Source organism: Manduca sexta, chromosome 19, assembly GCF_014839805.1.
Source record: "Manduca sexta isolate Smith_Timp_Sample1 chromosome 19, JHU_Msex_v1.0, whole genome shotgun sequence".
Classification (NCBI taxonomy): Eukaryota; Metazoa; Arthropoda; class Insecta; order Lepidoptera; family Sphingidae; genus Manduca; species Manduca sexta.
The window spans coordinates 1,431,585-1,449,711 of NC_051133.1; the positions used below are offsets into that span (position 1 = coordinate 1,431,585).

An 18,127-nucleotide genomic window follows, 5' to 3' on the forward strand; every position below is an offset into this window, starting at 1 on the left:
TCCCATCAGCGTGGTTATTATTAGCTATTGTATCATAAGTTTTTACTGGTGGTAGGTCTCTCATATGTGAGAGTCCGCCTGGGTAGGTACCACCGCGATGTCTGTTTCTGCCGCCAAGCAATAGTGTGTAGTCACTGTTGTGTTCTGGTTTGAAGGACATTGTAGCCAGTGTAACTAATGGACATAATAAGACTTAACACCTCATGTCTTAGGATGGCGAGCGCAGTGGAATATCAAACAATACTTTGTAATTCAAGGTGTTGGATGGTGTTTTTGTTTATGGGCGGTGGTATCGCTTACCATCAGGCGAAATGCAAGCTCTTCTCGCCATTCAAAGCAATAAAAAAAATACGTAATACACAGATAGGTATGGTAAGAAGGTATCTCTAATAAATAAGTGTTATAATGCAACTGATTTATAATAATTTGCGTTGAAGTGCATTATCCTCATTCCTCACCTATTTCAATCATTAAGGAATTTCCCTTTCTCATCAGATGCACTGGTTCGTAAAGTGGGTAGATGAACTTTAACTGTAGCGTATCGAGTATCCAGTAGTTACAACTAGATACACGCGAGTGTTGCCATACTATTGGTGATACAAAGATATCGGGTAATATGGAACATTCGATCTTAAACACGTAATTAATATTTGATAGTATTTTTATCACTGATTAAAAACAGTGTAAAGAGCTAGATAAAGTTGCTCACGATATCCTTATTAATATGACGTTTGTACGTAGAAGTGGAATAATTAATGGACTAATAATCAAATTTAGATTTAATAGACAACTTCTTTGTCTCAGAGTAATATATCCTTTGGCCTAAATAATTTGTCGGTACACCTTCGCTTTGTCTCGATAAATATGATTATAAATAATAATTATTATTATATTAATATATTTAGGCCTTCAGGCTACAGCACAATATCGCTAATTAAGTAAAGATTTTATTGAAATGTTTATTATTCGCCGCAAAGAGCAATTGAAGAATTCTGGAATAGCAAGGTCGGTACAGACGAAAGTGTTCTATCTGGGCCTTGCAACAGCTACACCCTCGGTGGAAAATCTTTTACACTGACTCCTTTGTCTTTGACAGTTTTAGGTTAGACGCAGGTTTTTAAAGCGTAGGTAACCTAGCAAGTAGGTAGGTGGTAAGTAATTACCGCCTATGACATAATAAGACGAGTAAATAGTTTTAAAGAACAGCATATTTAAATATTTGTTAGCGCATAAATTACTAATTAGGTTTTGGACGTAGTTTTTACAACATATGTATTAAAATTTGTATGGAGACTTTGTATCCCGGAAAAGCATGTTACGAGAAATTAATACTGAGATAAGATTTTTGCACAGGTAAAGCAGCAATCAGAAGCTAATAAAAATTATGTCAGTCGATAAATGAAATAATTTATTTCAACATGTAAATTGTTATACATTATAGATAGTCGGATCTCATATGGTACAACTATCACCGATTATTTCGTAGATATATTATAACACTGGCATTTATTATGTAGTTATATAATGTGTAGGTGTGACCGGCTCGCCATTATTTCGGTTCTATAGAAAAAAAACTGCTTGGTCTAAAAACTAGTACCCATGTGTCCATAAAAACAGAATTTAAATGGGAACGGTCAGTAACTTCAAGACAATGTGAGCTCATTCTGCGTAGATCGGACCACCAACAGCTAAAATTTAAAATAGTTGTATATTTGTAAAATGTAGGAAGATGTTGTAATTTTGACTTTGCGGATGAACACCACCTCAGTCCCCCCCGTGACCATGAAGGCTGCAAAGTCTTCGAAACGTCGAGAGAAAACCAAAATATTAAACCCGCGATAAAATCCGAAAAACAGTTTAATTTTAATGAATGTTAATAAATAATTCTAATTTTAAACGCGATCTATTCTAATCTTTAGCGGATCCCTTAAGAGCAAAGCGTTTAAACGTATTAAAATCTTACGAATAATATTTTTTATTACTGAAGGTAGTGTCCGTCTTGAAACGGCTTGACAAAGTCGATGACGAGCTGTTTCCATGTCCTCCTATCTTCGGATCACCTCAGGGCAGTGGTAATAAGAATATTATTATAAATAAACACCTATAATTATCTTCCGCATTATATTCAGACGTGACATTATCACTTTTTATAGTCTTATCTATCTTATCTTTTGTTAGTTAATGTAAAGTGGACTAAATTTATATTTAATCTAAAGGTTACTAATAAATAAATATTCCACTAGACATAAAATATTAAGTAAGTTTTCTTCTTAAATTATTATGAAAAATTTACACAATGTTTAGAATACTTCCTGATTTATGAGGTTTAAGGCCCAACTGTAAATTAAGGTCCCTTCCCGAACAATCGGCCTAGTTATGGAGGTGTTAAAATTATGGTGATAAGCAATCCCTATCTATATTCAAATATTAACAATACTTTTGCTAGATGGCCAAAAATAGACATTGCTGTAAACCACCTAATGTCTTATTCTTGACATAGGCCTTATAAATTTACACCACAAAACACCAAATGATACATAACTCACCATGAGATAAAATATACAGTGCAACCCAAGCAGCTATCCACTGGTATTAATCGTCAAATTTCAAATACAATAATACAATACTTGAGCATTTGAACGTCATTAATTCAAAGATCTATCGATTTATACAGATTGTGAAAGAGTTTTATCGTTGACGTTATCAATCTCGGGGTATTTACAAACAAGGAATGACAACACCACGAAGATAGCGGTTACGGGCTAAGTGTTCGAGTGCAGCCCACAGACGGTCAGTTAGTCACAGGGCGTAGTGTAGGACAGTCGCTATTCCATTAGTTAAAAAGTTAAGGCGTCCGCCATATTTAATTTCTCACGCGATCCAACTAAAATGCATCAAAATGGTGATACTCAAACTTGAAAATTGTCGTCGTGATACGAATGTGACGGAGATATTCGCGTTGTTTTTCGAACCTAATCATCCTAAACGTTTCTTCAAGTACAGTTGACCAAGATCCCTGACGTTCCGGGATTTTCGGTTTGTGTTTCGGAACTGTGTGTGACTGTATACAAGCCGATTTAGGACAATCCGCGCTCTGTGTTTTTGAATTTAGAATCATGAACAATCTTTTTTGAATATATTATTTAGATACTTTTTAATTTGAAACTTTTTGACGGTGAATTAAATTTAAAAAATGGAGAAGCCAAAGTATACACGTATACAGTCTTACGGGAGCATGTGTTCTGGTAGAAGCGACGACGACATGACTGTTCACAGTCAGTTGTTTCCTTATCCGAAGAAAATGGTCGTTGAAAGGGAAATTTTGTACGAAGAAGAGAATCCGCCATTCCAACCGCTCTTTGCGACTACCCGCCTTTTCGGAAAGGCGAGGTTTACCTGCTTGCTGCTGATCTACGTGGTGTTCTATACGGCCTACTTGGTTTCGGGTGCTCTGGTGTTCTCGGCGTTGGAAGCACCGCTAGAGAACCAGATCAGATTGGATGTCATCAGAGCCAAAACAGACTTTATGATGCGCCATCCAAACATCACAGGTAATTTATAAAGTTAACGATTAATTAAATATCATATGAAGTTAATTCAATTACTACACACAGACTCACACTCACCAGAGGGGTAGGCAGAGGCGCAATTGGTGCGCTAACTTTCCGACGTGTGTATTCCGTCCCATATGATAGGGGGTATATCGGGCACCAATTCCGGACTCCAGTCTGATACTGAGTTGTAAAACCCTATATCATTTTGCCCGACCCGGAAATCGAGCCCGGCACCTCAGCACTGCAAGCTGTCATAAAATTTATATTGCTGTTAAAATGACATTCTATCTCAAATTACAGCAGGTTAAGTGTTAATTAAAAATTATTAATATGTAAATTAACTAATTTATGTTTTCTAATGCAGTGTTATCTTCATACATATTTATATATATTTTTTTGTTTTACTGTTATGTTTGACTGTACTACATTTCGTATAATTCAATATATGCAACTAAAGATATTACATTTTTTTTACGATTATAGGTAAATACCTAGTTTAAAATAACTATTACAGTACGTAAAACCTAACTCAATGTAGGTACTTAAGATTTATTAAAATTATGTATGCTTAATGTTATAGACATAAAAGCAGTCGTATTTTAAAATAATTAAAGCTGATTTTGTTTAATAGCATTTAAAATTGTGAATTTATAAAAAATATTGACCTCAATATTTTTAACTCGCAGAATATAATCGTCAATATGAAGATCAAAATAATTAAATATTAAATCAATTTTAAATTTACGATAATTTCCGATTACTTATTTTAAATTAAAACGTGTGATTATACAAAAATAATCTTGCATCGATCTAATACTGTTCAAGGCGGTTGCTTCATAGTGAATATAAGGTGTTCCCAAATTTTCCATAGCAACAGGTTTTACCGGCAATCTCTGGTTGAAAGCATGGTGTGGGTGGGGACAGCCCACGCTCAATGACTTGGCATGTTTAAAATTCTTATGGTAATTTGAGCTTTGAACCGGCTGTTTTAGTGAATGAGTTCTTTTCGAATATTAAGTTAATGATGATAACTGTTTACATATGAGACCTGGCTTTAAGGTGAACCCACATTAAGCCACGCTTATGTCGTGGGCAATAACAACAGTTATTGAAATGTAGAAAGAATTACTTGGATAAAAACACTACTAATTTATACAATTGATGGTCCCCAAGAACAAAATACCATCTGCAAAATGCTCTAGTTGCAGTATGAAGATTTTGAGTTAAGTGAAAATGTAATTATCAATTACTCACCTCAAAATAGAAATGTAATTAATTTTTGAAACAATCATTAGTTTTGAAATTAATAATTGAAAATTAAGTATATTTTCACTTAACTCCAAACCTTCATACTGCAATTAAAGCATTTTGCAGATGAAATTTTGTTCTTGGAAACCGTCGAAATGTTAAGATAAAATTTTAAAATATTAAATCGAAATTAACTTGATTATAACATTCTATTAAGAATTCGAGACAAACTCATCGAAATAAAACCAGTTTTCAGTTTTTTATCGCGGTTTTTTATATTTTAATTTTCTTCCCACGTTTCGACGTTTCCTGCATACTAAAGTTTACTACTGTTATATTCAGTAGAAAAAATGGCAATGTAACAATTGTTTGCTTGTAAAAAAAATCAAAGTCATATAGCATTCAAACATGCTAATTTCGATTACAGCTTGTGTTAAAGAATGCTGAGTCATTAACTAATTGAGTTGTTTACTTTTGTGTAATTATAAAATAAGTTAAATGGAACAAAAATCTGAAAGACTTATTGAAATAGACCTAACATAAAGTCATTAGTAAACAGGTGTGCCACACTAACTGACAATAACCTTTGCTTAATATTATCCAGACATGAAACTCGTATATTTACTGCATCGTTTGAAAACCAGCGCTGCAACGTTTGCCATGTTGCAGCATTTAAGCTGAGATGGGACCCCTTGCGGACTCACACAACTGTTCAATAGGTATCGTACTGTATTGTTGTACCTTTTAGGCGTTTAGTGTTTTGTCGTTTTTTTTCCTTTTATTTTAAATTACTATAATTAGGTATAATTACTGTTAATACTTATAATTTATGTTTAGTGTGAGTTACCGCAATAAACGTATTTTCTTTCTATCTTCAGAAGCATATATTACTATTATACCAGGAATCTTTATTTCAAAGCAAAGATCACAATTGCCGTGGCGATGTTTTTTTATCTATGTTTATTTATTGAACTTACACACCCAGTTATCAAGCACTAGATAAATAAGTAAACACTACTAAACTGGCTAACATATTAGATATTACACATTACATACATACATACATAACATCACGCATTTATCCCCGAAGGGGTATGCAGAGGCGCAACTAGCGCACCCACTTTTCGCCAAGTATGTTCCGTCCCATGATGTGATAGGGGGCGAGAGGCTATCGCCATATCGGGCACAGATTCCAGACTCCAGGCTGATACTGAGCAAAAAAACCCAAATATCACTTTGCCCGACCCGGGATTCGAACCCAGGACCTCAGAGCGCTATTGTACCGGACATGCAATACAACTACGCCACCGAGGCAGTCACATTATTACAGATTTATTATTAATTTTATACGTGTACTGCAAAGTGACCTCACTAACCTGAGGAAAGTGGTCTAATAGAAGGTCGTCTGACGAGAGATGATTACCCCTCAACAGTTGACACAATTATGCCGGCCTGTTGGAACTAAATATACACAGGTTGATCCCGGAACGCGACACTTACGTGGGCCACTATGGCGGATTTTAACACCTTGCTTATGGTGGTTGCTATGCGGGCGGATATAAAATATATCCTACCACCAGCAACAATACAATATATATATTTAATCGACGTTACATATTTGTCTTAAGATTACTAGAGCAACATCAGTTTAATTACCAAATAAATTTCTATCAATATTTTATTAACCATTATCTAAAACACATATTATAAGTTTAAAGTATCATCAAAGTAAAATAAATTCATCACGAGTTGGTTACGTGTTAAAAATAGGAGCTAAGCCATGGAACTAAGACCAAGAGTTGAATCCCACATCCCCTTCGATTCGTAAACATTGATTTCAACTTGTAAGGTGTTTATGGAATGAAATTTCCTTTTAAACTCCGTTATCCAAGACCAATATTCATATCTTAATACAGAGTATACATTAAACTCTTGAATTCTTGTTATATGAAACATTCTTAGCCAGAACCGGTTTATTTGTTTGGGAGTTACGACACAGAGGTTACTCCGTAAGTTATGATACCATAGAGATATAAACAACGTCCATTTTAAGTACTTCTTGTTCTTACTAAATTATAAATATATACGACTTTTGCAGTGAGAGAGACTTATTATGTGGGTGGAGCCGCGAGCTCGTAGGTTACAAAATCTCTATTTTCATCGATGATTAAAAAAGATTATTAAAATATTATCAAACCACTGTAATATTATAACTTTTTAAAATCTCTATTTATATCAATGGTAAAAAGGATAAAGTATTAACAAACCACTGTAATATAGCTATCACTACGTTCATGGAAATATTATATTTCACCGCCTTACATTTCTCGTCCAGCTAAAATATTCAACACCTATCCACTCTCCTCAAGGCCAAAAGACACCTAAGTCCTCTAATTATGACCCTGACTCTAAGCCGATCTTACCTAACATGCGTTTCCCCAAATCAAATTAAAAGGCTCATTGGGTAAGCAATTTCTGTTTACACAGTTTGGTGATTAGTATTTATATACAAGTTACTAATAATGAAGTATCGCTGAACGGATTTGTATGAAATTTGGCATACACATAGGCCATGTTCTGGATAAGCATATAAGCTACTTTCTATTCCGGTAATTTACTACGAGCAACAACTAGTATTGATTTGAAATATAGATCTTGCTACCCCATAAAAGGCTAACCATCGCCTACGCTCCCAGGCATATATGATTTTTGAATGTTGATTAAGGAAGTCGTCAAAAATTTTGAGATCACCGGATACTGGTTCTGAAGTTAAGAATAAATTAAAATAACGACACGTGTAACTCATGGCAAACTGTTCGAGATAATTATATGAACGGTTTGAACCAATCTTTGCATATCAAATGCAAGGTTTCTCTTATTGGAACGTGAGTTGGATGCTATCAAGCCGTTTATACTTTCCTAATCGTTGATGTATCATACTCTCCCAGTGACCATCACGAGCCGCGGTTTGTAATCCCGTTATTAGGATGTCCTCAGCATGGGCCTTAATTTTCAAGGGTTGCGAGTGCCTAAAACGCTCACCCAAAACCCCGGTGTGTTTGTACAGGCCGGCCTTTGCCAGGCTAATAAACGTAGTGTCATAAAAAAGCCCTTTAGACATTATGTAGATATAACTTAAACAAATCACATAGAGTGATGTTATAATGTATTAGCATTTCATGAGATTGACAGGCAAATAATTTGCGGTGATGAGTTATGGGCATATTATAGGTAAGTATATGTGCTTACGTGGAAAGACGGTAGAGACGCTCGTTCTGATGTGTCACATTGCGGGTTAGTCAATATACATGAAGTAAGACAGGCCAGCGTTACAGGTACTGGCATCCGACAAGGAACACAGTTTATCTTTGGTCTCTATTTGGACTATATTTAGGTCCCGTCTCCTTACAAGAAAATAAAACCCTATTGATGTAAAATGTCCTCTCTTATTATCAATCTCAAGGAGTTGGACGTAAGAAATTAATTGACAGTGATTAGACAATTAATAACACACATTAGTAAGGCATTATCACAGTAGTATCAAAATACAATGTACGAATGAGACCTTGCTATCGCAGGGCGCGACTTGAGTACGCACTTTCACTATCCACGCGTGTTGTGATCATTGACCGATCTATACAATGTTTACTTAATATAAGTACCAATAATTTCAAAACCTTTTGGTCTAACCAGTGGCGAAGGGGACATACCACCCGATTCCTACCGGCTTTCCTTTGAATGAACAGTATATGTAGAATCTAAATTATTATTAAAAGGTTTTGCAGACCGCATTTATATGTACATACCTCCTAGAGCTTATATATTATGTCGGGTTCCCTTTTAGAAAATTTCATTATTCGCCACTGGGTCTTAAATTCTTTACACGCGCGGAGAAGGCTCAAGGAAAATTAGGAACAGCGCAGACGTTCTTAGTTGTTGCCGGAAACGCTACTGGCAACACTGCTAAACTGACAGGGTGGTCAAGTTATTAAATAAACTGACAGTTTTATGACATAACTGTGATTTATAGGTGACTTGCTTTTGCTTGCGGCTTCGCTCTCGACACGGAGTTTTCCGGAATAAAAGTCCCGCTATATCCGCTCCCGCGATAGAATGTAGCGTATAATCTTCCCAGGGTATTAAACTATCTTCATAACACATTTTATACAAATCCGTTCTGTAAATTCTGAGAAAATCGATTAAATACAAACAGACATAAAAGGCGACTTTGTTTTATACTATGTAGTGATGTTTAAATATATCGTTTTATGAAGAAGGCATACATATTTAAATATTAAACATTTATCTGTTTTACGCTTGAGCAACGTTTACGCTCTTATACTTTGGCAGAAAAAAAGACCACACAATCCGTGTCGTTTTGTATATGAATATAGGTTATCTCTGAAGATGGGCGATATTATAATCATAATATATCCTTATCGATGATACGATCAATAGTATAATAAAAATATCGCTACTATAATGTCTCGTTAAATTATAATATTATGCCAAATATCGGACATGAACACAGTATCATAATAATAACAAAATAATGTCGACCCAATATAATACCATACAACAAGTATCATTCAATATTACTCTTTTATTTTAAATACTTAATTCTATTGTTACTGGTGGCCATCGCCAAAAAGCAAAAACTTTACGAATATCTATATTTTGTGAGAATCTTTAAATATCGATATTTTAACAATAACGATCACTTACCCTAATCCCTATGCTAGACTTTTGACAGAAATGTCAACAACTATATTCAAAATGGCCGTCTCATTTTGTTAAAAAAATAAACATGAAAGAAATTCTTAAACGAGAATAAGTAATTTCTAAAAATATTTCTTGTATTATCATAAATAACATTTTTGACGGATTTCCCTTGTAATTAACTTAATTTTCAAAATTCCCAAAATAGAATAAAAGTTGTTTATTTATTTTTAAAACATAAACCCCGAAATAGATTTCTATCGAATGAATTGGAGTAAATTCTAAAAACATTTCGTAAATGATGAATAATATCAATGTCCCACGCTCCCTTTGAAGACTAGGACAAATTTGGACGTTCTAATTTACAATAATTTTTCCCTCACTTATCGCCGTCAAGCATATTTTTTCTTTTATCCTGTTCCTATTTATAGACGCTTTGAAATTAATCTACGAAATTTGCATCTATTCTTAAGTTTCATAATTCCCAACAATAAGCCTGCAATCTCCATTGTTAACCAGAGGGACGCGCACAACAGTCTATTTTTAGAATCTAGAATTCTGCAAAGCCGGTGTCTATGGAATTATGACCTTTGGCATTTAGAAACCTAGTAGCCTGGTTTCAACGAGCGTGGGCGTGGGATGTTCCTGACACAAAATAATCCAACAATTTGATAGAAATTGCGTATGTGGCAGAGTAAATATCGCCTTATAAATTATTAACTGAACTACAAAGGAAGTTGGTTATATCACTGGAAATATTTATTTACTACTAGCTGGCCCGACAGACGTTGTCCCGTCTTAACTATTTTGCAGCGCGCATTCTGTCAATCGCTGACAGTTATTTCAAACAAGTGACAGTTATATAAAATTAATATTTTAGTTAAGTTTTCTTAAATTTTCTAATTTTCCGCGCAATTTTTTGAATTTTTTCTTTCATAGGAACCTTTTCCTGACAATAACAAACACAACAAAAAAATAGTGAAATCGGTCCAGCCGTTCACGCGTGATGGCGTGACCAGAGGAAATAGGGACTCAAATTTATATATATAGATTACCAGAGGTTGCTAGATCGGATGTATAACAGTAACACATTTTTTGTGTCATCGATATGTAAACCACTATGCCAGATACAATATCAGCTAGAATTAGATAAATTAATACAATACAATACAACAGTATTTTTATTACTTTCATATAGATTATTTCGTATAATATAATGATTTTATATTCCACATTAGGACATAGTACACATTTTATTGATATAAGATATCGTATTCAAAATAATCTACGCTAATAATATAAAAGGTGTGATACCTAAATAGTTCTCACATTAAATATACATAAGGAAATAGTTTTAAGAAATATTATTATGATATTTTATGCTTCGTCTGTTTTTTATTTCTTAATACATTTATTCTATATATTATTTGATAGGACGTATATCTTAAAATAAAAAAGACAGTAACAAAATTTCATAAAACAATTTCGTTACGTATGTACGTACATTTATTTTTATAAACACTGACATAAGCTTGTGCGTCCATTAATGATGCAATCCCGTTGAAGTAAGTTCATATTGTCCGTCAGGGTCTTAGATTATGCGTTATAATATTTCCGTCTAAGAAATATATCGAATCCAGCGGGTAAGCACACATATAAGTATAAAACACATTAAATTGTTTCTAACAGCTTTGACAGACGGCAGACACCCTGCTTCAAACGAGATTAAAACATATTTTTACCTTATTTATATATTTGGTAGCACAAATTTCGTTTTAACTTAACAAGTAGGTGTAGCTTCGCTTAGAATATAAATAGAGCATCGCCGCGGGCTTCTAGACCTAGTCTGCTTCGGACATTTAATTATTATCGCTAGATTTATTTCGGGAATTGGCTCACAGGTCGGACACATATAAAATAACCTCTCTGTAATCTAATTGAAACGAAAAGTTAGGTGACTACGTGTCAATTTAACCTGGACTAGAAATAAGTATATAGGATGGGAAATTGATAACTGGCCACAAATGCATACAATTATTTCTACTATTCTCAAATATTAATTTGAAAGAAAGAAAGAAAAAAAAAATATGGCCATTTTCTGTGGCCTGATGGCAGCAAGTTATAGGTACACACAACAGTACAGGGATAGAGCACGTAATTAGTATCATAATTCAAGACTAATAGGTTGTTATATGTGCGCGCTAGGACTTAGTGAAACGTCAGATTGCTGGAATCGCACTGAGTTTATTTGCTAAGTGACACGATATAACAGCGAGTGGATGCAACCACCAGCATAATACAAATATAACATAGGTACAAGATCATATGTCCCTAAATAGCTACTGGAATTATATGATCTGTTTTCACTATCGAAAATGCCGATCAAAGTTTTAATGATTTTCTGGTATTATGCAACTCTTATTCGATCGGCGGAATGGGTTATCCGATCTCAGTTATCGTGAGAAGTTTTAAATTAAGTCTTTGTCCAACAGTGAGTCATTTATAAGCACTTAAAAGAACAAAATATTACAACAGCAAGATTTATTAGTGAAAAACATCATACAATTACCATAAAAATTTCTGACTATTATCGACCGGTATAATGATTTTAGGAAGTTAGAAGCGAGAAAGTCGTTTCTCGCGAATGAAACGCGAGAAAATATAATATAAGCGAGGTATCGAACTAAAATAGGCTTTGGGGAGCAGTCTTACTTAAATCTAATGTTAAGTATAATTTAAAAATCATCTAAAGCGAAGAATAATTCTTGAGAGAATTTTTTTACGTAAATTTACATTTTGTTACGTAACTTTTTTCTTTGTACACTGGAAACTTTAGTAAATGTTTTATACATGAATTTAATTTCTTTAACATTTAGCTGTATGTTACGTGATATATTTGGTAGGAGTATAGCGTCATTCTAGGTTCAGTGAAAAATCATAAAGATTCCTAAAGATCATTAGGAAAAACACCGTCTCTCATTTCCATATTATAATATTCAATTCAAATTATTTGCCGTGCCCAGACCAAAAATATTTTCCGTTTACTTAATACCTGGCGAACTTGGCTACTATTTAATATGAGGTGCTCGTGAAAGACGTTTCAAAACACTGTGAGCTCATTCTGTGTAAATCGGACCGTGAACAGCAAAATTTAAAAAACAAAATTCATTGTAAAATGTGGGTAGATATTGTAGCTTTAACTTTTCGGATGACCAATACCTTAGTCCGCCCTGTGAACACGAAGGCTGCAAAGTCTACGAAACAGCCCGAGAAAATTATACTTAATATAGCAACCGCAATAAAATCCATAAAATAGTTTTATTTTAATGTCTAACATTCGCGTAAACATAAGAAATCCTAAAAAGTAGCATAATATAAATTATGTTAATTCAGGACATGGTCTATGCGTGTGTCAAATATTAACCATACTAATGTTTACATAAACTTTAAAATTTATAATATTCGCAAGATAAGTTTCATTTAATTTAGATTTTATCAACGTTCATAAATATAGTTTGGAACCTTTAACATCCATTATACTCTCAATTCCTATACTTGACGAGCATACCGGCAGTAGTCAATTGGCAGCCATTATTAACTTATAAAGCTAAATAACCGTTTGATTGATCGTGGAACATTAATACCCTCGGCTCGGAGCGTCAATAGCTCAATACTCCGAAATGAAACAAGGCTACACAATAGCAAAGTTATAAAGTCAGAGTTAGGAGTATAATTATTTTATTAATATCTTATTAATTTCTAATAGAAATGTTTTATTTGCCTTATGTGAATTTTCGGGAATATTATTGTTATTCTTTAAGAAGATTGAATAATATCAGCCCTGTATTCTATGTAGGAATACTGTCTAACAGCTGTGCACGAGTCTCCTCTAATGAAATAGAAAAGATCTTGAGTTCACACGGAACTTTGTCTCATGGCCATCCGAAATCGCCGGTATGATTTCAATCCCTATTAGAAAATTCTTATTTTAGGTACCTACTATAAAAACTGAGTTCTTGCCTAGGCATAGACAAATTCAGAAATCTTCCTCCAGCCCGCATTCCATTCTAACGTACGGTCACCACAACACACTTCTTAAACATATTGCAGAAAATCCGCAGTATTTATTCCTAAAGTTCCTACATTTTATCAAATAATTCTCCAATACATGCCCCATTTACTTGCAACGGGTTAATAAATGTCAAACGCGTAGTATACCCTACAAATATGTACGCGCCGTATCTGACACACCCCCTTGGTAGATAGGCTGACCCCGGGAACAATCTCGTTAAAGCCCAGGCTTATTAAATGAGCGGAGCGGTTTACTGTTAAATTTGTTATTTCTTGTAACAATTTTCACAGCTCAATCCCTGAAACGGTTTCGATAAAATTTGTAGCAGATCATACTAGTTACTTTTATTAAATATATATCTATTTATTGTAACGATATTCACGCACATAACGTCTTTATCTTGAAGGGGTAGACAGAGGGGCAACCAAGGCACCCACTTTTCGCCAAGCATGTTCCGACCCATGATGTGATACGCCATATCGGGCACAAATCCCAAACTCCAGGCTATTACTGAGCAGAAAACCCTAATATCACCGTGGTATACGGAATTTGAACCTCAAACCTCCGAGCGATGTCGTAACGTGTACGCAATAGAACTAAGCCACCGAGACAGTCTTTAATAATAATTAATAACATGTCCAACACAATCATAATGATTAAACAGTCTACATTATAGCCGGCGATAATAAGCGGCGATAGCCTAGTTGGGTTTGAAACGGACTGCAGAGACAAACGTCCGCAGGTTCAAAACACAAGGGCACACACCGCTGACTTTTCTAAAATTATGTGTGTATTCTTTGTGAATTATCGCTTTCTTTAACGGTGAAGGAAAAGATCGTGAGGAAACCTCTATACCTGAGAAGTTCTTTATAGGAATGTTGACAATATGTGAAGTCTACCAATCCGCGGTAGGCCAGCGTGGCGGACTAAGGCCTTATCCTTCTCAGTAGTAGAGGAGACCCGTGCCCAGCAGTGGGACAACATATAATGATACAGGGCTGATGATGATTATAACTACCTACATAAATATCATGTAATGAAACAAGCTTCTCGTTGTAAAAGATTACGTTCTCATAACTGATAATAATTTCTGTCCATCGTAAAGTCGATAAGATATTAGGCACTCGAGATTAACGACTCCTGCGTCGCTAAATCGAACGATATTCTTAAACCACTTATCGGGCAATTATCTGTTGTATTTTTAAAAATAAAATAAGAAAAGATATACAGATCTAACCTATTTTTAGTATAAAAAAATCGTTAACAAGGCAAGTATTTATTATATATTTACCTATGTAAAAAATCTACCATTTTGTCAAGAAATTAAAAAGTTCGACGTATAGGTTTTCATGTATCCAAATCGCTTGCTTATGCTCCCGCTCCCTCGTCGCCTATGACTTCGTGTGCTGGTTTTTTGACCTAGCTCCGGGCGTTAGCACAGATCGAGCGGAAAATGCATCGACCCCACATTACATCTTCAATACTGCACCTATCTAGCTGACGCACATACAAAACAACATCACACATCTACAAATATATGTTATGTATTTGATACCAGCCCTATATTATTTTATGCACTGCCCAATGCTAGACACGGGTCTCCTACTATTGAGACGACCACGCTGGCCTAGTGTGAGTTGGCAAATACAGACCTTCCATTTTTATAAAGAATTCTTAGGAATGTAGTGTGTCACTTTTTTTTTTGGGGTACTGCCGTGGTTATCACCGCGGGTACCAATGTTCACAAACCCTTAGACAGACCTCAATGTGAACTTAGCAACTAAGAGGCATACGCACGAGCTGTGCGCCTAGGGTCGCGGCAAATGTGTCTCCATACATGGGCGTGCATTTGGTGTAGAGACCAAGCGCACAAGAATTGCCTCGGGGGGTAGTGTGCCACTTGCATCATGCCTTCCTCACGATGATTTCCTTCACCGTTAAATCGAACGATGATTGATAAAAAATATACACGTAACTTCAAAGCTGTGTGCCCTGGGGTTCGAAACAGCGCACTTTGTTTAAGCAGACCATTCCAATAAATGTTATAATACACCAACATAAATTATATCTCCTTTACCACATTTTTGTGCATATTTACTACAAATAGATCGTGTTTGCAGAAATAATCCATTCTGTAATTGGTCAAATTCTAAGTATTGATTTCAAACTATCGGAACACGTTTATTCATTAGTAGTAGTCATCACGACTACTCATTTATTCTAACAATAACAAATTCCAGAAGCCTTAATTTCGTTTCACAACAGCCTATCACCCGCGGCGCCAAAAAAAGATTATAACCACACTTAACTTCTCATAATAGGTAAGTACCCATCATTATAGTGGCACAAGTAATTGCTTATGATTTATAACCGGACCTTTGCTTAGAAACGAATTGACGAACCGGTTTTCTAGAAGTAAAAACATGTTCTAATACACTACTGAAAAAACTATAACTTTTGAGAAGGATTAGTTCCGGATGTGATTAAAATGCTAAGTAACAATAAATTAAGTTTATATTTTCTCGTTTCGATCAGTATTTTATAGTATTTTTATGTTATTTTATAACAAGATATTAAAACAACTTCGACAGTGTATTTGGGAATTATAAAATTATCTAAACGTCCATTTTGGAACTGAGTTATGACTAATGAATTTTTATGTTTACGCGAATGTTAGACATCGAAATAAAACTCGTTTTCGGATTTTATTATTTCGTATGGAAGATATAGGGTGAAAATAAAATAAAAATAAACGTGATAAAATCTAATAACTGGTTTTATTTCGATGAGTTCTGATTAATCATAGCTATACTAAAAATCCACAGTTACCTATAGAGCAATCAATGAGTTCACGGCCATTACGACAATAAAAAAATATTCAAACAATTATTTATATGCTAATAGAAACAATCATTAATTTATTGCCAATAACCAGTAATTAAATGTAATTATGAGATAACATTCTTGGAACCTGTTTGAACTTTGAGGTCTATAAAAATATTTATTTTATAAAAAAAATAATTAGCTACAAGAATTTATAACGTATTCAGAAAATCTGTTTGTAAACAATGCGTGTTTACCAAATAATTATAACGTTATATTTAGTATTAAACACTGCGTCCTCGTCGCAAACGTTATATAATTTCGGAATGCCCAGAAATTCAGAGGGAATCATGACAATGTTAAAATTGCTCATTTTACAATACAAACATATTTTGTATGTAATCTAAGTCGTAAAACAAATACTAAATAAAAACTAAATTAAGTAGGTAAACGTTTTATTTTTGTTAGGCAATATAAAGACAATTAAAATAAAAAAACTAAAATGAAGCGATGCGTCCATTGATATTTCTCTTACGTCAATCTTTATGTAAATATTTTTCAAAATATAGTCCCGCCTGATATCCGCAGCAAAACAAACATCTAATGTAATCTGATGCTCCGCTTTCTACAAGCCAACTTGGGGTCAAATTGCATGCTTTCCTTTCGAATCTATAGGTACTTTATATAGTAAATATATTTTTCTACGAGGTATAGTGATACTTGTTGGTTTATGAAATTATCCCATCTTGAACCCATAGTTCTATATACCTATTATTTGCTATGAAATAGGCATTTTTTATGACCCCGAGTAGTTCTGCTTGGAAAATATTTGTATAACTTCCTAGTTTAATTCTGAATACCCATATAAAAATACTATTGAAACGGTAAAACATTATTGCACATTTAATGCAGATTATAATTAGTAAAATTGAAAAATGTAGGTGGATATATGGTCGCTGATAGATAAATATGGTAACTGACATATCGAACGACCGACACTTCAATCCGCGACAATGAAGGCTGCAGTCTTAGAAACGAAGGGGGAAACTTAAAATATAAAAAACTGACAGAATCCGAAAACTAGTTTTATTGATTATTATATGTTACCTTGTTTTCAGTAAATAAATTGATTTAATTTAACGAGATTTCAAGCACTCCGATGCTTTAACTGAGTAGGAAATTTGACGGATTATTTGACATAGGCAGAAGTTGAAAATACAATATATGCTAACACTCGAGTATTGTATTGGCCAAGTAACAAATTGCTATGAAATCTACGACTTGCAGGTTTGATTGTTACAACTAAAGAAACAATTACAGTTATGCCTCATTTCGACCTAATTCAAGATGTGAATATTGTCCAATACATGTTACGATGGGGTCACAGCATAGAAATATCTGTCATAAATAGTTTTGGAGTTGCAAAAGTACGGCTAGATATATTGAAAAATCATTTTCTTCTCTACTTGAACTTTAGTTTTAAAGTTTGTCGCCGAACGAAATCTAACTTGTCAGTCCGCGAAGTTTTTATTCTTATTCCGACGGGATATAAAGTTGAAATTCAAGTGGATATCGTGCAAATTGTTTTTTTTAGAATAAAAGCATTTCTCGGTAGAAACTCGATTGTAAATTACCTGTTATCAAGAAACAACAGTCACAAATAGACTAATCGCTGGCAGTTACTTACAACATAAGTACTAGTTACTATTTA

The 18,127-nt window shown here is 34.2% G+C and overlaps 1 protein-coding gene across 2 annotated transcripts in view; it reads left to right on the plus strand.

The window, feature by feature from the left end:
- Positions 1 to 18,127, plus strand: part of LOC115440803 (potassium channel subfamily K member 1) — a 38,664-nt gene that overhangs the window by 12,857 nt on the left and 7,680 nt on the right. Inside the window, exon 1 of one of the 2 annotated variants that reach the window (XM_030165284.2) lies at positions 2,780 to 3,551. The exons of the other annotated variant lie outside the window; for it this stretch is intronic. Coding sequence (XP_030021144.1) covers positions 3,194 to 3,551 — 358 coding nt within the window. The 5' untranslated portion in view covers positions 2,780 to 3,193. Of the gene's footprint in view, positions 1 to 2,779; positions 3,552 to 18,127 lie in introns of those variants that run through there. 2 annotated transcript variants of the gene reach the window in all.